Raw genomic sequence first — 26,291 nt, forward strand, 5'->3', positions numbered from 1 at the left:
TGGGTCTACCTCTGTACGAGCCAATTTACACTTTACCGTGATCCGTTCGGGGAATCCATCTGCCAGGTCAATCACAGGGGCGAGAAATGCAACCTCTCCCTTTGTGGAGAAAGGTAGGGGGGGGGGCGGGGCGTTTTTATGGTTGTTTCAATCTTTTAATCTTCTGAGAAAGGTGTAGGTGGTTGCATATTGTATTTTATATCCATTAGATTGCAGCAAACATTGGACTCGCACAGTGTGAGCAAATATCAAAATAGTTGGCTTTATTTGTAATGTATTAAAACTGTAAACGCATCAGGCAGTGGTTTTACACATTACCGTGAAGAAATGGCAATCTTTCCATTCTCTCAATCATTTCCCAAATGAAAATACAGTACAATGATTACCGATACACCCAAATCTTCCAACGCGTCAGAAAAGAAAATATTGGTTTTTCAACAAACCTAACTTCAAAACCAAACCATGGGTTGGAGATACAGGACATTAGTTCTAACTGGGCCTATATGTTCATGGTGTTGACACTAACAGAAGGAACATGTGATGCCAGACCAAATGTTTGGATATTGAGTCAATGCAGCAAGAACAGCCTTTTCAGTTCTATTTCAAGGCGAGTTAAATAAAATTTCATAAAATAAATCTCAGTTGTCCTATACAGTTCTCTCTGTTAAAAGCTACTATTATAACCCTGGTTCATTCACACATACTTAAGTACTTCAATTGCACCTTTAATTCACCATCCCAAGTGATTCTCAAGATGGGCATCTTCAATTGTTCTGATTTAATATGGAACTGTATTAGGGCTACTCAGTAGGTTTTAAAGATATAACAAAGATCTGCTCAAGCAGAAAAGTGGACCTCGTTAGTGATTACATCACTTATGAAGCCTGTAACCAGAAGCCGTTCTGAGGGTTTTTTACCTGTAGACAAAATAGAAAGGCTGATCATTTAAACACATGACACCAATCAGAGTTGATCTAATCATTAGAGAGCCTTCATAAGCCGGTTCTTTTTAAAGGTTTTAGGATGTTTCATCCATTACAGCTCACCGACTTCAGTTTTCCTACACCCCACCGGTGTAAATCCTCTGATCCTTCAGCGGCTATGAATGAAGCTCAAGTTAGTTTCATTAACACCGGTGATCACTTCTTTGGTTTCAGAGGTTCGTCCGCTTCAGCCAGACTCTTGACTCTGAGCTCTGCGCTCAGAGCCCCTCAGCTCCAGCTCACGTCGTACTTGGTCCAGCCCTCCGGGGGGCTCAGGAACACCCTGCGGCCGCGATGCAGGAAGCTAACCACGCCTCTGTAGCCCGTACGGGGAACCCCCGACTTCAAGTCGTCCATCACCCCTAGATTGCGGGCCAGCACCTTGAAGCTGTCCCGACTGGAGTACTGCACCCGAAAGGGTCCCGTCCCCGTCAGGGTGCTCCCCTGCAGCAGGTCCTCCACCCTCACCAGGGGGGCCCCGTACACCTCCTTGACGAAGCGCGCGTCGTACTGCTCCTTGACCAGGTGGGACAGGTCCTGCTTTGTGAAAGGCACAAATTCCCCGTTGAGCTTGATGTAGCGCAGGTACTGGTCGAAGAACTGACCCAGGCTGACCCCCTTGCGGCCGAAGGTGATGGTCCGGGACACCTCCGGCCGGACGCACGAGCGGTCCCGCCGCTGCTCGGGCTGCCGCATCCAGTCGTCCCAGAAGGCCGAGGGCCACTTGGGCTCCAGCTCGTCCCACAGGTCCTTGAGCAGCATCCAGCCCAGGCCCGGGAAGAAGTCCGTCCTGTAGAGCAGCTCCGCCTTGCCCGGGTCCACCAGGGCGTCCCGCCCGTTGTCGTTCCAGGCCGACACGCACCACAGGCTGGGGTCGGCGCGCAGCACGGGGTACAGCGCCCGGAAGTACTCGAAGAAGTCCGGCGCCACCTGCCAGAGAGGGAGGGTGTTAGGAGACATGGTCTGCAGACGGGGAATAAAACTGATCTTCACAAGAAGGCGCAGGCATCGGTTCACACCAGAGTCGCAATTCTTATGTTCTATGATTCTGAACCGATTCACAACTTCCAAAAAAAAGTTGTTATGACTACGGTACTTCAAATGTAAATCATACAGATTTCAATCTCATTTCATGCCATGATTTCTCTGATGACCTTTCTTTGCGCAGTCAAGAATCGTTTCTTTAATTGGGAAATTATTTTGAATTGAGAATACATTTTCAATCAAATGGAGACACAGAGAAGCAAAGTGTAATAACCAATGTAGGTGTAATCGTGAAGGATTCACAACCCTAGTTTCCGGGAGACAAATGTGTCCCTCCCACTCAAGGTGCGGATGGTGTTCTTCACACCTGCCCACCATACGGGGCCGTGATCTGCCAAATGCAGGTAAACCACTGGCTGCCGGGGGGGGAAATGTGGCTACTGCGGGAACGATTGGCTGAGGCTAGTCTGGTTTGGACCAGTTCCCAGTATGCTTTCGGCATGAATCCAGAGCTTCCAAGCTTCCACAGCGGAGGGCTGATTGTTGAGGTCTTTTCTTTTGCAACCTAAAGTGATGATTCACTGCTTCACATGCGGCACAGGCCCATGTTGGGTCCTCTTTTACGTCAGCTGTGTTCTTTTATTAACTAAAAAGGACCCAGTATTTAGTTTAGGGGCACCTGTTGATCATAAATGTAACTTCCAAATGAGTTGAAATAATAACAGTAAACCTTTTACTGGAAAGGATCAGTGAAATCAGTTGAATATATTTGAAAAAAGAAAAGTGATCACAGGGATTTTTCTGTGGTTGAAACAAGGGATTTTTATAGACAGAAACAACACCCCCCTCTCACTCTAGAAACACACCCGCCCCCACCACCTCTCTCTCACTCTAGAAACACACCCGCCCCCACCAAATCTTCACACAGATGGGATGTCTCTTGCTGGGGCTAGATCACTGAAAATGTGCTAATCTGTAAATGTAAAACGGGATCAGAGCTCTCCACTCTGAATTGACCTATAGTGTCTTTAAAAACGTGTAAAAGGAGAATGTTTTCAAAACATTTGATAGTAAATGATGAGTAAATGATTTCATAGCAAACTGCAGCAACTACTAATGCATCATTTTCTATGGTAACCATTGAATGAATGAAAGAAAGAAAGACACTCAGATTGCCAATAACAAAGTCCACTAGTACCTCCAAGTCGTCCTCCACGATGACCACGGTGGAGTGGGAGAATGTGTTGAACACCTGGTTCAGCGCCCAGCGGTAATGCCTGGAGATCTTGTAGTAACCCTGGAACTTCCTGTGCTCTGGTCGTACTCTGATGTCCGATAGGTCTGGTTGCCTGATATGGGTCACCTGATCGCCGTACGAGCCAATCACGCGGACCGTTTCGGCGTGGCCACAGTCCTGACTAACTATGATTGGGAATAGCTTGGCAGAGGGGCGGTACTGGATTAACCGATCCAAGCTCCGCCTCACCGTCACCCTGTCGCAGGCGATCACCAAGATGGGAATGACTGTCTGAGGGCTGGTGACCGTGGTTTCCAGTTCATTATTCAGAACGGGCTGCGCCTGTATCGAAACGGCCTTCTGATCTGGGTCTGGAGCCGGATTCAACTCCTGGGAATGTTCTGCCTGGATTTGGTCTTTCTTGTCTAAAGGGTCTTTTGGGGGAACCTGGGGTCCGGGCGGCTGTTTCTCCGGATGCTTCTGCTGCTTGTCGGCGCCCCCATCGTCCATGGCCCGTTTGCCCAGGTCTTTCCGCTGAGCCCATAACGACCTGTGGCTCTCAATTTGTTTCAGCAGTTTCTTCTGAGTCTCCAGCTCCGCCTCCACCTCCTCAGCCAATCGGATCACTTCCCCTGCCAGGTTGGCCCTGGCCCCGTGGTCGCCCCCCCACTCCTCCTTCCCGCCGGGCTCAGCGCCTCCCCCCGCCTCCCCAAGACTGGGCGGACGCCCCCATAGGTAGAGCAGCAGCAGAGCGTTCCAGACGACGAATAGGAAGGCTCCACACAGGATCAAAGAGCTTTTTTTGCGAACCATGACCCAATCACAGCAAAGGAGGGAGAAAGGCTGGGGGAGAGACGCAACAGGTTGGGACAGTGTGTGGAACAATAAATTGCCCCTTTCACAAGCCGGGGTGTCACTCACAAGGGAGGGATGGAGCAGGCAGACAGTGGGAACATGGAGAAGCAAGTCAGTGGTGGTCCACTAATGCTGCCCTCTGTTAGGGGTGTGGCCTAACTCTGGTCCCTTGCCATCAGAGGGGATGAATTATTTTGGTGACCGTTCTGCAGGTATGAATTCCTTTCTTCGACAGAATTACGAGAGGAAAAAAGGAGGTGGGGGAGGTGGATGGTTACGGGACGAGGAAGCGGTGATAGAACAACAGGAAAACAGGGGTCACCACACGGTGAGGGAACGTGATCCGTGGATGTTATCCTTCGGCCATCGTTCTGTAGAGGAACAAAAGGAAAAGGTTTGGACATGGGACAGAGTTAAACTAGCAAGCCTACAGGAGAGGACACAGATTCAGGAGGTGGAGGTCTGAGTGCCACCTGGAGTAGGTGAAGGACAGAACTAAGAGCACAGGCATGCGTGGAACAAATGCAAGCCAGACGTTTACTTTTATTGCTTGAGCCTTGGCTAGCGGCAGATGGGTTGACAGGATTTCCTGCTGTTGCCCTGGTGATCTGCGGCCCGTCACTGAGTCTGAACCAAAATGTCAGCAGATCTGCTGAAAAACAGCCCTTCCTGTAATGTAACACCCAATCTCATCCTGTGAAACCAGTCGTTTTAGTGCTCTTCCCCCCGTGTATAATGCCAAGTTTAACTGATTGGTTCAAATGTGGAACACTTTTATTGTACTGGCAAAAAGTTGCCAGTAAAATGCCACTAAATTAAGTGTTTCAACATTTGCTTACATTTCATTGAATGATTTACTCTTCCACTGTGGCTCACACACGTCACACACACACACACACACACACACACACACACATACACACACACACACACACACACACACACACACACACACACACACCCACACCCACTAAACCAATTAGTCCGAATAAATATAGGTTGACAATAATCTCCCATAGGTAGGCATTTGACGGCCAGGAACAAACTATCGGATTAGCGACAGCTCCCATCTGTGCCCTGGCTAACTTCAATCAGTAGCTACAACAAGAAACCTACCGTAATTAAACCAAAGGTTCTCTCTTCAAATGATTAAGCAACTGGCAGGACTCGAGTTGCAAAGGGAAAGCAAATGGAAAGGAGTGAATTGAGGACTAGCATTAAGCAACGTTTCACTTTAAAAGTAGAGAGTGAGGTTATTTTAGAAAGTTTAAATTAGTGAGGAAAAGGGCCCTGGAGATCTGTCTGACAATCCTACATGACAGGCTCGACTGAAAACCAAACATTGTCATCTAAAACGACTAGAATTGGGTATTTACCTGTATGCGGGAGCCACCTAATGCTGTGCAGTGCCTCTCCAGGACCAGTGGTGACTTAGTGAGTAGGGACCAAGGAGGCTGGTGTTAAGTGACTTAGGCTACAGTAAGGAGGGACCAGAGGAGGCTGTTTTAAGGGAGTACGACGCGGTGGGAGGGATCTGTTGCGCTTAGCTATCCTTACTGTACTGACGGTGCATATATTGTTGTCTCCTGACAAATCTAATTATTATAAGTCGCTTTGGATAAAAGCATCCGCTAAATGCCCTGTCATAAATGTAGCTGCAAGACATCCTGGGTCCGCCAGACGAGCCCGGTCCCGAGTCCCCCCCTCCCGCGCGGTCAGCATGTGTGACCTATGAACGTCTGCAGCCCGACATGTGTCGTGGCAACGTACCCTGATGGATGTCAACAATACGTCGTTAATTCAATTAACAGTCCATACGATACCGACATTGACAGTCGGAAAACACACCCATTAGACGTTGACAACACACTGGTGGTCACCGCTTTAATTTCCACTAATGCAACATAAAGACCGGGACAGTAATGTAACGGGACCTGGACGAGGGGAACACGGTGTACATGTTATTACACCACCCTTAACTAGCGGAGCTCCCCTTATCTTCCTCCATAGGAAGAAAGTTAACTAGAACTAGTGCCATCATTAGCCACCAACACAGATGAAGTGTTGTCGTCCACCCGGCAGCAGCTAGGTGTCTGAAGCCGACCAAGGCACTCCGACCCCCCGCAGCGCGGAGGGAGAAGGTGCCTCCTCGGTCTCGGAGCCGACACCTCCCCCCGTGTTAGCTTCGGCAGCTAGCTTAGCTACCAGACACAGTGACAGTACCAGAGGAAACCTCCTTTATCACAGTCGCACACCTGAAAGCAAATGTCAACCTCTTATTCTGGTTAAGGTGCTTTAGCCGGACTTACCCTTCACATGGCTGGTTGCTGGAGACGGAGCTTCATGCACACTGGAGCTGAAGAACCAGGCGGACTAGTTTTTGGCTAGCAGCTCCAACACCAGGGTACCGCCGTCCAGTTATTCACAACACACTGGATCACTCCCCCGGCCCACTCCCCTCCTCAGCTCCTTATCATCCCAACATCATCTGTTCGCTGTCTCCCTCTAAGATCCGGACCGCGTTTTTATTTGACCGCCAGCCTGTCCGATGACCGACACCATGCATTCAGAGATACATATAAGTACGCCTGCTATGAACCTCTCAGATGGATCTCCTCCGTACAGCCTGCAGACTAGATCTGGGATCGGGTCCAGCCTCCATGATGACGGCGATGATGTGATGATGCCGCGTTTCATTCCCACCGCGTATCGAGTCCACTTCCGGATCGGCTAATTAAACAAATCTACGTTCGGCCACTTCCACCCAACCATGCTTTATTTTTGTTTGGTACACGATACTCAGTCCGATCATTTGCGTTGCTAAATCGTTTAAGTCCATACCTTTCCGGTGCAGGTACAAAGTACAGCAGTGAAATCATAGTCAGAAAATGTCCAAGTTGTTGGACTTATGTCGCAACTTATGTTGGCCAAAATACCAATGTGTAGCTGGACGCCATCCAATCAAATTTAGCACTTTATTTATATTCAACATTTTGAAGAGTAGCAATTACGCACTAATACTACATTAATTACAGCCTAATCCCTTTATATGCAAAGACACCCTGCAACACAGCTGTGTTGCAAACTCAGCCGTGCGTGTTTACAGTTAGATGCGGTCGGGTCTCAGCCCGTCCAGGGACGACAGCTGCTCCTCAATGCTCTGCACCTCTTTCTCCAGGGCTGATATCTTCAGGAGAGATGTGCAAAGAAATTAGAAATACTAAATCAAGTCATGTTTAATGCAATACAAATGTACTCCTATGCAATACATTAATTTCAATAGAAAAATAAAATAAGATAATGTATTAGAACAGCAGTGGAGTCAATTGCTGAAAGTGGGATTATTTATAGCAAATGAGAAAATACGTATTTGCATATTTATCTAAAATCTGTAGTTACAAAATTGTTAAACAGTATTTTTTGTATAAGCCTTTCAATCAGTGAGATAGCATTACAAGATAACAGTGTCAGCCATTTTCAGACAGTTAGATTCCAACATAGTGAATAAAGAAGACGATTCTGCTCACCTTATTGTCCATCTCCTGCCTCACGCGCTCCGGGACCTTCTCCAGGTACCCGGGGGCCAGCCTCCGCGACAGCATCTTGTTCAGTTTGGGCAGGAGCCCGTCTCTGCGCTTTGAGAGCTGTGAGATCTGCTGGTCCACGTTCCTGCCCCTCTGCCCGGGGGAAAGCACAATGGAAGCTCTCACCTGACTGGCCTGACACCTTTAGAGATTCACCGCCGCCCCGGCCCTCAGTGAGGTTCCATACTGAGGTGCTCTGAGCAGAGCTCCATTCACACCAAAGACCATTCACCCATTTACTCCATTCACCCCACTGGTGTGACAGGACCTTTAATCATCGGCACTGCAGTGGTTCACCACTGGCGCAACCACAAGGAAGTGGACGATATAACAAACGTACAGCGCTGCCTTAGAATTCTAACCCAGATGTGAATGAGTCCACCCGGTCCTTATCCCACAGATGTCATCGCATGACGAACAACGGTGTTGTTCACAACACTATTTATGGCTCTGCTCCTTTTCTTTACCAGAGCACTGGGAGTAGACCAGTGATGATAAATGTACCCTCTGGGCCCTGGTGCAGAGCAAGGGCGGACCCGTATGTTTGCCCTGCGATGACACCTCTGTGAACAGGGTCCTGAGCTGTATGATGTTATTCAGACCATCAACTAGACTCAGAGGGAGAACATGTCGCCTCCAGTATTGTTGGAGCCCTGCTCAGGCCTTTTCCAGTACACGGTCATCACCTGAACGTTGAGGTGCAGCTGACACGAGTGGTCCACCGTGCCCACGATGCATCCCTCGGGCGGGGGGGCGGAGGGCCGGGCCCCGGGGCCCCCCTGGGGACAGTGGATGTGCAGCGTCGAGACGCGGCTCAGTGTGTGCACCGCCGGCAGGAAGTGCAGGAGGGTCTGTTCCTGGGCCGGGGAGCATACCGCCCACACTAGTACACACAGGGACACACACAGACACACAGGGACACACACAGACACACACAGACACCCAGGGACACACACAGACACACAGGGACACACAGACACACACAGGTACACACACGGACACACACAGACACACAGGGACACACAGACACACACAAGGCTTGAACACGTTCTTAAACAACAATGAAAGTGTTCAGATTCAACAGCAGGGCGTTGACCCTCACTCACTGTCGGGCCTCTCTTTCGTCATCCCGCACTGCGCCCGGAGGGAGCGGGCCACTCGCACCACTTCCTGTACCAGCAGGAAGTGGCTCTCCTCCTCAGGAGAGTGCCAGTGCTCCTGGCAAGACGCAGAGGGTTTGAATGCGGGAGAAAGGATGAAGTTCAAAGGTCAAAACAATATAACATAATCGTAATGTCAAATCCATAACATGACAATGATGATGTCGTTGGTCAGGAAGGCCATGACCAAATTTGTAAACAAATAAATACATAATGCATTTATGAGACGTTTATTAAATTCATAAACATTCATTAAGTCTGTCATCTCAAATTCCCCCTGACGGTCCAATAAGTAATGCCCCAGTAATGTACGCTACATTACAGGATTGTGATGCAGCATTATACAACAGTTAGTTCCGACCAAGTAATTTGATTGGACAAGCGGCATTCCATGAGTGCTGATATAGAATACAACAGCACTGGGACTTTTAACTATACAGGTATCACTCCGCTTCACAGGGGTTCTTGTAACCGTTAATGTTATTAACTATCTAGTGTGTTTATGTGTTGCTTGGCAACAGTTAAGTCCCAGTCCAGTTGCGGATCTATTTGTGTTGGCGGAGCTAAATAATTCACTAAATAAACAAACAGATCATAATCTGTTGTTGCTTATTACTTTAAACTAACAAATGGTGCATGTAGAAATGTTGTATAAAAGCAACATCACACTCCAGGTCGTGCTGTTGTCCTGCATATCAGAACGACTGTGATTATCTTGAATCACGCCTGAATCGCAGCCGTGCTGATATTCAGTACAGCAGCACTCCCTCTCGTGTGATATTGCTTAAATGTCGCATGAATATTGCATGAAGTTGCAGCATTGTTTCTTTGACTGACAGGTGACACGTCCCTACCAGATCGGAGGAGCGTGGGAACGGCTGGAGGCACAGGCTGCTGCTGCCGCCCCCCGCACCGCGGGTCAGGAGGGGGTGCAGCCTCTGCCACAGCTCCTCGCTGAGGTAGGGCATGAAGGGGGCGAGCAGCGCCAGGGGGACGCTGACGCAGTGGTACAGCACCGAGCGGGCCGCCTGCCGCTCGCCGGCCAGGGCCTCCCCCGGGCCGACGCCCCCGTCCTGCTGGGTCAGCAGGGGCTTGATGCACTCCTGACACACGCGCACGCACGCGCATGGGGGCGCACGCACACACACACACATGGGCGCACACACATGGGCACACAAAGGCGCGCACACACACACACACACACACACACGGGCACAGGCGTGCACACACACACATGGGCACGGGCGTGCGCGCACACACACACGCACACACACACACACACACACACACACACACACACACACACACACACACACACACACACACACACACACACACACACACACACACGAAGATAGAAGATGAGAGCAGAAACACAACACACAATTTGTATCCCTTCTCAGGGTGCATGGTCTTCCACATGGTTTCTTGGGGCTTGACTTGCATGACTATTGCCTATTGACTAGTTGCCTGACTATTTAAGGGCCCATAGGGTGAAGAGGCTACTTCTTAGCAACACAAATAGGATTTTAGATCAATAATACAAAGTCTGACGCGACATAAGCTAAAATGGGGGGTTAACAGAGCATTTTCACTTTTTTACTTGTGCATTTTCACTTTTTTGCCGACACTAGTATTAAGCTCTCCCTGTTGAAGACCAGCTAAACATCCTTTCCCGACGCCGACGCTCTGAGACCAAGCTTCTGCAAAGGTTCGGATCCGCACGGTGCAGTGGGGCATGAAGACGCACACTGTGACCGCCTGCTGACGGCCAGCTGCCTCACCATGTAGACGTCGCAGAGGCTGTGCACCCAGAAGGAGTGGATGGCGGCGGTGACGGCGCTCAGCTCGCGGGCCTCGAACCCGCGCTCGCACTGCAGCACCGTGCTGTGGAGCCGCGAGCACACCCAGCGGTCCATGCTGCTCAGCGGCCGGGTCTGGGGCGCAGCAGAGGGACAGGGTTCAGTGGACACAGAAACACCTCGTCTACTACTGGTTGTGTTGTTAAGGGGATCGAGGAGTGCGTACAGCAGCGGAAAAACATGTTCCATCAAATCTATTAATCTGTTAATCTATCAAGTTAATTTAACTTCAGCATATTGATTTCCTTGGATGCGATTGAATGGGTCTAATAACCCCTCCTGGCTATTGTTCCTTTACGATTTTCAGGCCCTGTTCATTGCTTTGAAATCGAGCAATGTTTGGTACCTAGAAAGTAGACTTTTACAACTGTAGGCATCCCGAAAGACATCATCACCTCATCGGACGCTTATGTCTGGAGATACAATTCAATATTTATTTATATTTTCTCTTTGCTCACGTTTGTTACCTTACTTTGATAACCTTTACTTAAAACATCCTATTCTACCATATCTGCACCACCTATTTGAGAACAACCATTCCACGTTATTTAACAGACTCACATAGAAATATGGGGTTGGGGGAGCAATTCCTTCAATATCAACAACTTAAGACTTGAAATTAAAGATAAAACCAGACTTACCAACAACACATTACAACCCTCTCAGCTTATAGAAGAACTTATGAAAATCATTAACTTCAAAAAATGAACCTCCCAGCTATATACAATGATTGCCAACTTAAGTACTAAAATAACACTCCCAACAGCCAAGTGGGAAACTGATCTGGCCTTCTCGCCCAACCCTGATTACTGGGAACAAACCTGTGAAAATACATTTACCATGACAAACCTGCAGCTTATACAATATAAAGTCATTCACAGAACTCACATCACTCAAAGTAAAATGTTCAAAATGGGCCTAGCCAACAGCTATCTGTTCACAGTGCACTTTAGGTAGCACAGACGCCTATTTGAACGCCATATGGCTCTGTCAAACGGTTCACTCTTTCTGGATCACAGTCACTGAGGCTCTATCCACATTGGGGACATTTCCGATATCCACATCCCGCAAAAACATAGGAATCCGTTGCTTATCTCCCTAGTTGTCGCTAAAAAAGTAGTCCTCCAAAACTGAAAATCAAAGCAATCTTGCCACGTCAATAACTGGACAAATCTAATCTCAGAATACATCTCAAAGGAAAAATACAATGCACACAGAAAGAAGCAAATATCAACCTTTGGAGACACCTGGTCCTCACTTTTAACGTTTATAAATTCAACAAAAACATTACTACAAGCCTTGTATATTACCACCTGCATACCTCCCTCTTCCGTTTTGTAAAGCTTATTTATTTATATTTCCCCTTTTATTCTTTATCCTTTCTCTTCCCCTTCCTATTCTTTTGTCCCTGCAATTACCACTTTACACATACACATAGGCACACACCTTCCACACTCACGCATAACATGACCAACCCGTTTCTACACCCTAACCGTGACCACTTAATGTGAACCACTGATCACTCAATCTTTAATACCATTCCCAGCGTGTTTATCAATTGTCTTGTCCAGTCACGTTTTGTCAGTTCTGATGTCGCCCTGTATCGTTTCCCTCTGTCATCTGTTGTCTGTCTCTCACCTTGTCGCGTTGCATGTGTTATGTGTTACACTTTATCATGGGGCTATAATCCCCCCTCCCCTTATATGGATTCAGGACCTTACTAAAACAGGGTGAATTGTTATGATAGGAAAATAGTAAATGCAATGTATATAGATCGGAATGTAACATATTGTGTATGCTATATACGTGTGTGTGTGTGTGTGTGTGTGTGTGTGTGTGTGTGTGTGTGTGTGTGTGTGTGTGTGTGTGTGTGTGTGTGTGTGTGTGTGTGTGTGTGTGTGTGTGTGTGTGTGTGTATATATATATATACATACACATAGCTTAATTAAATATAAAGAAGCCCTCCGAAGAGGGGGGGGGGGGGGGGGGTTGCGGGATTAAAAAAACAAAATAAAAACATATTCTAAGGCAAATTCAAAAAGGTAAAAGAAATGATAAGGAAATAACATAATGTGATTTAGTAAATCGATATCCATTAAAACTTCTTGGCCAAAAATCCTTGAATAAATGTCCCCACCTCGGCCAGTGTGTCCAGCTGGTGGGCGCCGTCGCCCAGCACTCCCAGGGTGAACCTCACCGTCTGCCATATCTTATTGCAGAAGCGGCGGTAGCTGAGCACCTGGGACACCGACAGGCTGATGTCCTCCCCTGACCACACACATCAGGGAGGAGAGGCAACAACAATGTCAGAGACACACATGGGCCTCCTATACAAGCTGGGGACACACTCCTCTTTCAAATGGAGAGGAAGCAGGCAAAGAGACCCAAACGTGACATAACATGATTATACGCAGGACTAACAGCGTCAGAGAAGCACACGTTTGATATCAGGGCCCAATCCCATTTCTACCCCTTACCCCTTCCCCTTACCCCTCCCCCTTGTTTTGAAGGGGTAAGGGGAGGGGGGAAGGGGAAGGGGAAGGGGTAAGGGGTAGAAATGGGATTGGGCCCTGAGCCTTGAGACCCATTTAAACATGTCTTGGTCCGCTATAGTCTGCGGCCCCTTGGATGATAATCAGGTCCTAACTAAAGGACCCGGCTGCTGTCCGGGGGTCCTGCCGGGCGGAGGGTCTCCACCTCCTCCACCTCAGACTGTCTCCTGCTGCTCCGTCAATCAGCATACCACACGTCGAGTCACGCTCTGGTTCTGTGGCCTGCGTGTGCACGTTGCGTTACAAAAACAAGTCCAGCTGTAATTCTAATTCTGAAAATGAAATTGAAAAACAAAACTCTATTTGCTACATCCTGTCCCACCCACACCTTCCCTAATTGGGGACGTCAAACGGAAGTAGCTAGCTCATGCTTTGGGTAGTCTTTAACCAGGCTTTTACATTCACAGTGCAATACATGTTATCTTCAAAATGATATTTCTGATTAGGTGGCCGTTGACCACATAATCAATCAACAACTGACACACAGAAACAACGACCCTTTGAGGAGGAGTGCACAGAGCACTGTACCAACGACCCTCTGAGGAGGAGTGCACAGAGCACTGTACCAATGACCCTTTGAGGAGGAGTGCACAGAGCACTGTACCAATGACCCTTTGAGGAGGAGTGCACAGAGCACTGTACCAATGACCCTTTGAGGAGGAGTGCACAGAGCACTGTACCAATGACCCTCTGAGGAGGAGGGCACAGAGCACTGTACCAATGACCCTTTGAGGTGGCCGGCACATGGCCAAGGGCCCGACTGAGGGCCTCCTCCCTGGAACAGAGAGCCACTCACCCTGGGCTCGGTGCGAGCAGAGAGCGAAGCGCAGAGCGTCTGTGCCACACTCGGGGATCCCCCCGGGGAAGTCTCTTCTCTGGGAGGGGAGAGAGAGCATCAGAGAGGCAGCGAGAGAGAGAGAGAGAGCACTTCTAGCCATGTTTTCTCGAGCAGAGCCATAAGTGTGTTAGTGCGTGGGCCGTGGTGTGAACTGACCTGTGCCTCCATGGCGACGGTGAGCTCCCCTGGGTCCAGGTTCCCCCCCCTCACTTTCTCCTGGAGCCTCTGCAGAGAGACCGGGAGGGAGGCAAGACGAGTGAGGGGCGGGGAATGGCACAGTGATGGGCCATGTGCAGCTCCCGTGCGCAGTTCATTATGGTAGAGCAAAGGTTTAAACTCTGCTGAGGACTAGACTCAGACCTACAAAGGGGCTCACTGCCCTCCACCAACGCCAACATACACAGGCCTCGGGCCAGTGTGTCCTGGTGGCTGTTGGCCCATGTTCCAACAGCGCCCTCCCTGGTCAAACACGTGACTCCACCCACCTCCAGGGACGCGCCGGCGATGACGTCCAGGGGGTCCACCACGTTGCCCAGGGACTTGCTCATCTTCCTGCCGTGCCTGTCCCTCACCAGAGAGTGGAGCAGCACCTACAGAGGACCCAACCCCAGGCGGTCCGGTGAAGAGACGCTCCACAGGGCCGACTACACGAAGCTCACACCGGGGGCGGCCGGCGTTAGACACAGTAGAGGGAACGAGGGGGAAATGGGGGGGGGGCTCTCCAGAAAACCAACACTGCTCCAGCTGGCTTTTTCATGGCTTTTCGATTTTGGTGGAAAATAGCTATTTTTAGCAGATTAGGGTCATTTCCTCACCTCAAGGCACGACATGGCATGCTGTCCGCGCCCCGCTTGCTGCCAACTGCTCATTATGTAGTGTGAACTAGTGCCAGTGTCCAAGTCATCGGATTGCTTTGAAGTCAATCTAAGATGCAAATCATGCAAAGCTCCTGTTCACCCCCATGCACTCCACAATGCTTCCTCACTCTGCCCCCGGTGCCCCCGCCTGGTACTGCAGCTAAAACGAGGACGTCCTGAGGCCCTTTGAGTGGGGAGAGTGGGGAGTGGGGCAGACCTGTTTGAAGGGCAGCTGCCCGGTCAGCTCCGTCCCCAGCATGACCATCCGGGCCACCCAGAAGAAAAGGATGTCGCTGCCCGTCTCCAGCACCGAGGTGGGGTAGAACTGCTGCAGGTCGGGAGTCTGGGGGAGACAAACAACAAAATCAGAGTATCACAACCTGAACTCTCTCTCTCTCTCTCTCTCTCTCTCTCTCTCTCTCTCTCTCTCTCTCTCTCTCTCTCTCTCTCTCTCTCTCTCTCTCTCTCTCTCTCTCTCTCTCTCTCTCTCTCTCTCTCTCTCTCTCTCTCTCTCTCTCTCTCTCTCTCTCTCTCTCTCTCTCATATTCCTTATCCATGTAATGACAATGTCAATCATCGGTCTAACTATATGTTGTGTTCCTTTTATATGACCTATCTAACATCAACCTGCCAGGGACTACAGATGGAAAATAGTTTTCTAACTAAATCTGGTGCATTTATATGTCCGATGTAATGGCCATGTTGATTAATGCACACTGTCCCTTTTAAATGAAGAAATATAAACATGAATATTCTCTAGTATGGTGGCTGTCATGGATTACATCAAAAAGGGGAAGGTTAATGTACCGTCCCATCAAGTACATCTGCTCCACTGTCATGAGGCGTTCTCCCAGTCACGTGCTCAGGAGGAACATCTGCATTCCCAGATAATTATCTCTTGCGCACAAATGTAAATACCCCTTATGAATAGTACCTGCAATGTAAAGCAGGAGTGACAACAGCCCAGTAGTGTCGCCCCAGAGCGAGGCCCTGGGCTCAGACCACACAGCCTTCTGTGTGGATCTGATGAGCCTCCTAGTCTATGTTCTGCCCTTATTCCCGTTCAAAGCTGAACCCCGTGAGAGCGCTACCTTCTGGGGCCAGCCCAGCATGGCGAAGGGGAAGAGCGCCGAGGAGAACCAAGTGTCCAGCACGTCGGGGTCTGCAGGGGAACACAAAGACATGCTGAGACTGAACCCTGGGTGGGCGTGGCCTAAGGAAGTCCGCCTCCAAGGGGTGTGGCCTAAGGAAGTCCGCCTCCAAGGGGTGTGACCGACCTCCCCGTCGCCAACCTTCCATTCAGATACGGTGACGTGATTCAGTGGTCAGGTTAGCCGCTTTCTGGTTCAAAGCCAGACCCCACCCTCTCAGACGAGGAGTCAGAAGGCCAGCCCACTCATCCTCGACCAGTAAGCACACCAAGCTTCACACCAAACTTGGGGGTGTAAAGTTGGTCTGTTCATCGGTAACCTGCATATTTGTGATAGGCCACGGGCTGCTACAACAACTCTTTTCAGGCCCACTTGTGAGGTGCTTCTTTGAGTCTAGCGGCTGATAAGGGGGTGTGGACAGAGGGGGGGAGTCACCCTGGGTTAACGTCAGCGAGGCTGGGTCCACTCCACACTGGGCCGCCGCTCGCTCCCGGGCCTGCTGCTCGCTGCGCCCCCACACCCACAGGGCCTGCTGGGATCACAACACACACCTCAGTACTGACACAACGCACACACACACACACGTCAGTACTGACACAACACACACACACACACACGTCAGTACTGACACAACAAACACACACACACGTCAGTACTGACACAACACACACACATCTGTACTGACACCACAACACACACACACGTCAGTACTGACACAACACACACACATCTGTACTGACACCACAACACACACATCAGTACTGACACAACACACACACCTCAGTACTGACACAAAACACACACACACACGTCAGTACTGACACAACACACACACATCTGTACTGACACCACAACACACACCTCAGTACTGACACAACACACACACATCAGTACTGACACAACACACACACATCAGTACTGACACAACACACACACATCTGTAATGACACCACAACACACACATCAGTACACGGATCAGTACAGACACCACAACACACACATCAGTACTGACACCACAACACACACACGTACACACACATCAGTACTGACCCCACAACACATACATCAGTAATGACCCCACAATACATACATCAGTACTGACCCCACAACAAACACAACAGGAAGTACTGACACACCACAAAACACACATCAGGAAGTACTGACACCACAACACACATCAGGAAGTACTGACACAACCAGGCCTTTATCACAGAGCTGGTGGAGTGGAGATTAAAACAGGTGCAGTCTAATCTTTTGTTCTTGGTCTGCAGGCAGGCCAATGCCCATGATTACGCGTTATATAATTAAATATGACCTGTGTTCACCCCTACTTTCATACCTCGTGATAAAAGGATTCAGATTCTCTTATTATTCCAATCCTGGAATGTATTCTGAATGTATCAACATTGAGTGAAAGTTGCCAATTGTTCGTAAATAAATTGTAGTACATTATTGCAATACGTTTTTAAAATAGTTTTATAACACAGGAATATTAAATCAGACTATGTTATTGAGTGGATCTCAGCTACCTCTGCAGAAATCAAGGCTAGCAGACATGTAGATGAGTATGACAGACAGCTGCTGTGAAGGATTGACTTTCTTCTGGATGTGTTTACATCGAGGGAGGCTATACTTAACGATGGCCTCAGACTCCGAAAAACTAGTTCATGCCTTTATCTCCTCCAGACTGGACTACTGTAACACACTACTCATCTGGATCACTAGCAAGAGCCTGCAGAGGCTCCAATACATACACAACTCAGCTAGGATCCTGATGAGAGTGCGCAAGCATGAGCACATTACCCCCATCCTCCACTCACTCCACTGGCTTCCGGTTTCCACCAGGATTGAGTACAAGGTTTCCCTCCTCACTCACCAATGTATCCATGGACATGACCCCCCCCCCCCCCTACCTCAAAGCACTTCTCAACCCACAAAACACAACACGCTCCCTCCCCTCCACTCACTCTAACCTCCTCCACATACCCAGAACCAAACGTAGGCCCATGGGAGATAGGGCCTTCAGTGCTGCCGCCCCACGCCTGTGGAATGACCTCCCTGACACCTTGAGGGCACCACAATCCACTGATTGTTTTAAAAAAGGACTTAAAACTTTTATTTTTAAGAAAAAATTTGGCTCCCACTCTTAAATGTTTTTAAACCCCTTTTTATTTTTATTTTTGTTTTTAAAATAAACAACACTTTTAACAACACTGCTTGTAACCTGTAGCCCTTTGAGATCTTCAAAGGGCTTCTTCTAAGCTTCTTAGGGTACCATATTAAGCGCTTTATACATTTCATTTATTATTATTATTATTATCTTCGGATGAAAAGGGCACTATAAATGAAATGCATTATTATTATTATTATTATTATTATTATTATTATTATATTGCCGTCATATTCAAACGCCCTTTAGGGCGGTGATGTGGAACAGTGAGCAGGACCCACAAGTTATACCGACCGAGACTAGTAAAGAAAGCTGCTTCCTCCCTACTTCCCCTTTCGCAGGGAGCAGGGCTGAGGATCTTTACGAGCGGTGAAATAAGGGAAGCAGGATTAACCAAGCAAAGGAACCAGAATTTTGGATCTGAAACCGTTGAAAAAATTAAAAAGACAAAAACACAAAGAAATGACACACCCAGGTCTGACCTCTCGATTGGCTGATTGACCAGGTAGAGCAACTTGGTAGGCGGGAATCCGATGACCCCACCAAAGCTGTCTGGAGATGCACCAGTCACTGGGGAACAGAAGAGCAGTGTCAGTCGGCTATAGGTCATCACAGTGAGGCGTCTCTATCAGCTCTGATGAGCAAACACTCCTGATTAAGGGCTTTGTTCTACGAGAGCGTCCCATGATACGACCTCCTGGTTCTGCTCACTGATCTCACTCTCTGATAATGGGCTGATGCTTTTAGCAAAGACTCGTCAATTGTAGGAACATTTTGAGTAACACAAAGACATAGTGTTTCACGGTCAATCAGGATCCAACGATATGTCCACATTCACGTAGAAACATACTGCTGATTCAGAGAAAACATGTTTTACTCTCACAGTATAAATCAATAACCGTGCTGATGTCCCGTATCATATCACATCATCAAACTGTTCCCACCCCTCCCAAGAGGAACAGCTTTTGATTGGCCGCTTCTCAGTAAATGCATGTAAAGGCAGAGAGGGACACCTTGTGTTGGACAGCCACTTCTTCCACGTTTTGATGTGCAGTGGAGGAATGATTTCCAACTGCCCGTCCTCCACCGCCTGGGAAAGAGAGCAAACACAACGTTTTGTAACCCAAGGGGGAAGTTTGTCGTGCACATGCCCACGCTCAGCAAAGAGTAGAAGTGAAACCAAAAGGCATTAAGTGTACACACGCAAAACACCAACAACCGCTGAGACAATCAATTTGGGACACATCAGTGTCCTTGTGTGTTTAGAACACCCTGCCTGTGTTGCACAGAGCAGTAGTAACCATGATGCCTCCAGTAACAATAGTGTGGGCCTGTGTTACCTGTATCGCCCTGCTGGCCATGTCCTCACAGCGCAGGAACCACTGCTTCTTCAGGAGCGGCTCGATCACGTCCCCAGAGCGGCTGTGAGGAGACACGGGAGGTCAAGAAGTGTTAAGCATTCACACTCGATGGCCAGGCAGATGGCATGGTCACCCTGTGGCCTGCACTCTTTTTATCGTACCCCAAGAAAGACCCCTGTCACTTGAAATATCATTAGAGAATATCTATGGTAAATTGAGATGAAAGAATATATAATATTATAATGTAATAATGTGGGCTGTGGCCCGAAGATCGACCAAATACACCGATGATTGAATGATTCGTGTTCAAGACATTTCCACACGCCCCCAAAGAAAGGTCAGTTGTTAAAGTATTAGTATTATATCATCAACAACAAATCAAATTAGAAGTATGATGCTGCTTTAACGTTGGTATTGTTGCATTTCCAAATGGTCAGATACAGTGACTTGTGGTTTCATTCAAATGAGAACACATATCCAACATCACTTGTATATTGGGTTTCATTAGACGGCGCCCTCTAGATTAGGGGTTAAACATGTGCAGGGTTAACCCCGAAATGAAAGAAAGGGAATGCCCTTTGTTTTCTGTCATTTTAGTCCCTGATAGAACCTAAAGGCCCAGCTCTCTGACCCTCCTGCTGTACCTGCACTTGGGTAGAGACATGGCATGGTCCTTCTTATTCCTGAGCAGCTTCTTTTCAGCCAGGGCGTCCAAAACCTTCTCTCTGGCGTCAAAGCGCTTCACACCCTTTTGGAAGAGGATTGAAGAAGGAAAGGCAGGTTATGGAGGGAGGACATCCCCACCACACATAAAACAGGGGACTTTAGGATGTTGTCCAGGCAGTGTACCTCCAGCCACTGGCCACAGGAGGGCGCCATGGTGCCATCTCCAGAGATCACTGTGAGACATGGCAGAGAGTGTCTCCGGGAGAGCTCAAAGTCCACGTGGTCGTGGGCTGGGGTGACCTTGACAGCGCCTGTAGGACCCCCCAACCACAGTAGAACGAAGTTAATTTGATATTAGTTAGAGCTGCTGTAGATTAAAGAGCCATTGTTTGGGTGCAATTTGTTAGAATTCTGTCAGGTGTTGGTGACTGAAATACTCAGAGAGAATATCAGTTTTAAGTTGACTGCCTGTAAGTGCCCGCTTCAATTTTAGACCACTCCCAGCTCAATTCTGACCAATTGGGACAACTCTCCCCACATCTTGCGGGCTCGAATTCAACTCTTCTCAGAGGACGGACAACACAGGGAGAGGGAGCAGAGAGGGAGGGGACTTTTATGGCCTTTTATGGTAGTTTCTAAGTCTTGCTCGCTTCCACACTTTTAGCTCTCCATCTCGTTTGAACCCCCTCACTTACAGAAAACATCATCTTCAATAACATGGAAAAAGGAAAAGGAAAAATGATGACTCAAACGCAAACAACTAATCCAGTTGTGGTGAAGAACTCCTAAGAAAGTGCTGGTTCACCTGTTCCAAGCTGCATGTCAACCATTGTGTCCGTCACGATCGGGATGAGTCTGTCGCCAAAGGGGTGTCTGCAGTGTTTGCCTTGGACGGCCTGCAAACAGTTATCTGAATCAATCACCAATTCATTGAAAACTGAACTTCTGATTTGACAGGAATTCACTCTTAGTGTCCACCTTTGTTTGCGAGATCTTTGGAAGGGGCTTCGGGCAACAACACAAACCTTACTCTTTGAATATTAAATGAATAATCACTTGAATAATCCATCTGAAATATGTGATGGAATCCACTTATGTCTTGCCTGGTATCTAGGGTCATCTGGGTGCACTGCTATGGCAACGTCTCCAAGCATGGTCTCTGGCCGGGTGGTCGCCACAGCCACCTCTCCATCTTCAGTAAGAGACAGGACTCAGAGCCATAGCAAAGAAGTACACACAAAAGAAACATGCAGTGCCAATGTGCAACAGTTTGAAGTTACACAGGGATGGCAAATGTTTACTCACCCTGGCCTTCTAAGGGGTACGCAAAGGTAACCATGGTTCCAAACTCCACCTTCCTCTCGTAGCCAGGCACAGACAGCATGGTGCGCCCGGAGAGCTCCTGGGAGTCCACCTGCACAACACAACATGGACCAGTCTTAATGTGTTCAGTCCTCCTCTACAAGCGCTCACAGATGGAGCTGACACACCACAACTAGAGCTGGCTGATGATGACGAAATCAAAAATTAAATAAAAATCAAACTCAATAGCATGATGATGATCTTAAATATTCAGTGCAAATATGAATTTCATTAAATGTGGAAAGATATTTTTGGGGTGTGAATATGATGAGCAAGCAGTGACAGGCATTTACTGCAGATTTTTTAATCGCGAAACGCAGAACTAAAGAGTAACTTAGTAGAACACCATCGATATTAAATTAAACACCATGCCAAGACCAGCTGGTGAAGGAGCCTTAAAGAGACAGTAGGGTTCACGCTGGGTCACCTCGATGTCAGAGATGGCTGATTCCAGGGCGCAACTCCAGTTGACCAGCGCCTCGGAGCGATAGATCAAACCCGAGTCGCACAACCTCACAAAGGCCTCGGTTACAGCTTCACTGAACCCCTGAAACACAAACACAACACCATGTCCAAATGTCAAACACACACCACGTCCAACTGTCAAACACACACCTGTCCAACTGTCAAACACACACCATGTCCAACTGTCACAGACACACCAGATTAATTGTGTTACTGGGAACAATTTAACCGTATCTAGTAAACATTTGAGGTTATTTACACATGACCTAGTTGAATTGATACTTTACTCATTTAAAAGGGGATGAAGATCTAGAAGCAAAGACACACACACAGTTTACACATACGTGTCCATATCCAGAGGGCTATTTATTTCAGTGGATTTTGGTGAAGCTAGTATATTTTCAGAAACAATTGGTCTGTGTGTCTAGAGTTTATGCAAAACCATGTTTGAGCCAGACTAATAACCTTTTCACAGAGGGGTCATAGTAGGACAAACAGTCATCACAGGCTCATAACACTTATTATGGCTCTACTATTTTTGTGCATATAAATATAAACATAGACTCCACGTTAACTGGGTCGGCCGATGCGATACGCATGACTGCCATCATTGCCATAATTTAAAGTTCAAGATTGGCATGTTAACAAATACAAGTACAATTCGGGATCTGTTGTTCGTCTGGAAAAAATTTACTATAAAGTTTAAAAATACAGATTTTTTAAATGATTATTATTAATGTCAAACGATGAATCCAATCTGTGAATTTTACATTACAGAAAAAACAGAAAATATACAGAAAGCAAAGCTCCCATGTTTACTAGTAGTGTTACAGGCCAGTCTTGGCGTCTCCAATATGGTTTGGGGTTGACTGACAAACCTACAGCTCATTCAAATTCGTTTACGTTATAAATACGTTATTTGTCCCCAGGGGGCAATTTAGGGCACATAGCAGCAGCATTACAAAGGACAGGGCCATGTCCAAACAAAAAACAAACAAAAACAATAACAAAAATACAGCATTGCTACCTGGCAGACAATACACACAAGCACAGGTGTCTACAAATACACACATTTAAATAAATATGCAGCCTAGATATGTGTCGATGAATTTATTTCACAGCCCCTGGTAGTGGACTTATCTTCACTAGTTGAGTCTACTACCCCATGCCCTGCTACAGAAAAAGAGCATCCATCTTACTTGATCCATGGTGAAGCAAGCTCTGCTCCAATCCAACGAAGCCCCAAGCCTCCTCAGCTGTTGGTAGATCTCATCTCCCTTCCTACCACCGCCACCAGACAACAACATAGCAACATACGTTAGCCCACAGACTAGCATGGCGCTTCACTATGCTGACAACCACACCCTTGTAGTCCTTAAAGCACTACTTCTATTACTAGCACTACTTCTATAACTACCACTACTACGCCCCTTGAGACTGTACCTGCGATTAAGGGCTGTACAAATACAATTTAATTTAATTGAAACCACTACCACTAACACAACTAGCACTACCAGATACTGCAGATATTTTCATAGAGCCTTTCACTCACTGAAGGCCAACGGACAGGTACGCCATCTCTAACAAATGACACTCAAATTATAGATCACCTTCAGCTCTTCTAGCCAACAACTAAGTGGTGCTGTAATGCAACTGGCTACAATAGCATGAGGTTATGTGGAGCTCCACTGGTAGAAGGTTGTTATGTGGGGACAGGCTCGGGCAGACAGGACAGGGAGACAGGCTATGGACTGGTAGTGAGGCTCGGGGGAGTGGTAGACTAGTGAGGCTTTGAGTTAACATAGTGGATTGATCAAGTAGGATAAAGTCTGAAAAATTCACTAATCATCAGGAACGCTTTTTTCCAAAGCCAGTTAGTGAATCTTTGAATAATGCTTAATATACCACAGTCCTTAATGAACAGTATCTGGCCATAAAAAGTACAAGTGAGTTAAGGGATTTGTATTCCTGTAGTTCACTGAATGCAAATGACAGGCTCTCTCTTTGGAGAACAGGGCGAGGAGGAAGGGGGACTCACTGGCTTTTCCACGTCCAGACCTCCTGTAGGAACTCCTCCCTGGAGAGGTCCTGCCTGCGTCTCCTCTGGTCCCGGAGAAGTCGCTTCTCCACCACACTCTGGAAATGGGAGCAATTAAAATTAGGAATATTGTTACAATAAACACAATACTTTTGTTTACCAGAAATAGATTATTGAAAACACATCTATTGAATGAATCCAACGACGATGAAAACTGCTATGCATCATGGGATATAGAGGGAAAATAAGTGTACAAATCAGTTGTACACTCATATTCTGGACAGCACTTCAAAATAGTGGCACATTAGAATGTGCACTCTACAAGGGAACAGGGTAGACTCATTGGAACCGGGCCAGAGGCCGATGAAAGGAACCTCACCTGTGTAGCGATACCTGCATGGTCACAGCCCGGGACCCAGAGAACGCGGTAGCCCTGCATCCTCTTCCTGGATCAAGCGCAGTGGTAAGCATCACAATAGCATCCAGCCGCTGACATACACTCATTGAATCCCTAATGGATAGGAAGCACTTACCAGCGAACCATGGCGTCCTCTATGGCCACGGTGAGGGCGTGGCCCAGGTGGAGAGAGCCCGTTACATTGGGAGGGGGGACACACATGGTGAAGGTCCGGTTCTGCGCGTGGGGTACCCTGTCCTGGATGGAGTTATACTACGTCAATGCAAGGAGGGCTGCAATAGCTACAATAGCCATAGGTCTGTCTTAGGAGGAAGTATGACATATTGTCTGCATTCATGTATATATATGAATGCATGTGTATGTATGTATGTATGCATGTATGTATGTATGCATGTATGCATGTATGCATGTATGTATGTATGTATGTATATAATATATACATACATATCTATCTACACAAACATACCCACATATACATGTGGAATGCAATGTTAGTACAGAGGATTTACAATATAGATATTTAATGCAATTGATATTGTGTAATTGATCAATCGTCCTCTACTCCTGAAGTGACAATGTCATATTTCATCAATTTGAACCAGAACTTAAATTAAAGAGTAAATAAATGTAACTCTCCAGTCGTTAAACTGTGTCACAAGCAGAGACCATACAACTATGACAATAGGCTGATCCAAACACTACATACACTAATATACACTACACAAAGATTTGCAAAATGGTCAAATTAAACAGAACACTGGTTTGGGTAGACAAGTCCTCACATGATACTCTGGGGTGAAGAATCCCTCCTTCTCCCACCACTGGTACCAGCTGGCTTCTACGTATTCTGGACTATAGGACAGTGGGAAAGGCACGCTGGTATCTGCAAAATAAATACATACGAATGATACCTGATATTACCAAAACGGTTACTGCAAAAATGACTGACTTTTTTACTTTTTTCTAGAATTAGGTATACCACAGGAAAACATACTTTTCTTTGCTCCAGGAATTGTTGAGGTACTGTATTGTATCTTATCTTTCTGGCTCCATCTCATGTCATTATCCTCTGCATTCTGTAAAAAGCCCAAATTAAAACTTTACAATTAGCAATATTTTTAAATTGTAGGTAGGTCCTCATTATAAACAATTGTTATTACATTTTCTGGAGTGGCCAAAATTAAAGTCTGCTTTTGTTGTCTCCGTTTCTGTTTCTCTGTCTTCGTCCGGAGCGATGTGTTTGCTTTGGGGGGGGATGGAGTCGACGATTCTGGAGCATCATTAGAGCAGAACCTTGGCTGACAGGAGACCCATGCTCTGATCCTTCCTCTCTCCAACAACCTCAAACAGAGGGCACAATTCGCCCTCCACATCTTTAAGCACTAGAGACAGTAAGTAGAGAAGAGCAGATAGATAACCGAAAATGAGATTTATGATCTCTCTATAACAGAAGTAACGACAACATATAATACAACATTTGTAACCTTGCTACCTTACCTTCTACCAATCCTTATATGCTCATGTGCGTTGCTGTGACTTGAGGGGTAACTTATAAATGGGTTTCGAGAAGCAAATAGATATTCCCCATGCAACATTTTTATAGAAATACTGAATAAATATATAATTTGAGTGATTTTGTGAGTAAAGGTGTCATAATATAAGAAACTATCCCCATTCTGACCGGCAGATTGTATATAATCGGACTACATTAATGTAGGAACCGGAAGTGAACCAGGTCCGTCTGCGAA

General features: G+C 47.3%; 2 protein-coding genes across 3 annotated transcripts; both read right to left on the minus strand.

The window, feature by feature from the left end:
* Positions 1–241: 241 nt before the first annotated feature.
* mgat1b (alpha-1,3-mannosyl-glycoprotein 2-beta-N-acetylglucosaminyltransferase b) lies at positions 242–6,768 on the minus strand. Of its 2 annotated transcripts, none has more exons than XM_030347556.1 (3): positions 6,369–6,768; positions 3,166–4,430; positions 242–1,913 (listed from the first exon to the last, which is right to left on the minus strand). In XM_030347556.1, the coding sequence occupies exons 2-3, from the start codon at positions 4,015–4,017 to the stop codon at positions 1,212–1,214; spliced, it is 1,554 nt and encodes a 517-aa protein (XP_030203416.1). In that variant the 5' UTR covers positions 4,018–4,430; positions 6,369–6,768; the 3' UTR covers positions 242–1,211. The 2 variants fall into 2 exon arrangements, with proteins under 2 accessions (XP_030203416.1, XP_030203417.1); XM_030347557.1 differs by lacking the exon at positions 6,369–6,768 and adding an exon at positions 5,436–6,314.
* Positions 6,769–7,017: 249 nt separating this feature from the next.
* Positions 7,018–26,271, minus strand: vars2 (valyl-tRNA synthetase 2, mitochondrial). The gene is made up of 30 exons (XM_030347555.1): positions 26,041–26,271; positions 25,704–25,925; positions 25,538–25,619; positions 25,326–25,426; positions 24,659–24,780; positions 24,505–24,571; positions 24,126–24,223; positions 23,287–23,368; positions 22,050–22,169; positions 21,566–21,674; positions 21,364–21,452; positions 21,066–21,156; positions 20,444–20,571; positions 20,239–20,342; positions 19,574–19,655; positions 19,247–19,323; positions 18,716–18,803; positions 16,499–16,592; positions 16,004–16,074; positions 15,130–15,255; positions 14,541–14,645; positions 14,212–14,280; positions 14,014–14,092; positions 12,803–12,933; positions 10,588–10,740; positions 9,658–9,906; positions 8,750–8,861; positions 8,330–8,526; positions 7,587–7,736; positions 7,018–7,246 (listed from the first exon to the last, which is right to left on the minus strand). Exons 2-30 carry the CDS (start codon positions 25,914–25,916, stop codon positions 7,166–7,168), a joined length of 3,270 nt encoding a protein of 1,089 aa, XP_030203415.1. The 5' UTR covers positions 25,917–25,925; positions 26,041–26,271; the 3' UTR covers positions 7,018–7,165.
* Positions 26,272–26,291: the final 20 nt, after the last annotated feature.

The sequence above is a fragment of the Gadus morhua genome, chromosome 22 (assembly GCF_902167405.1).
Source record: "Gadus morhua chromosome 22, gadMor3.0, whole genome shotgun sequence".
NCBI lineage: Eukaryota > Metazoa > Chordata > Actinopteri > Gadiformes > Gadidae > Gadus > Gadus morhua.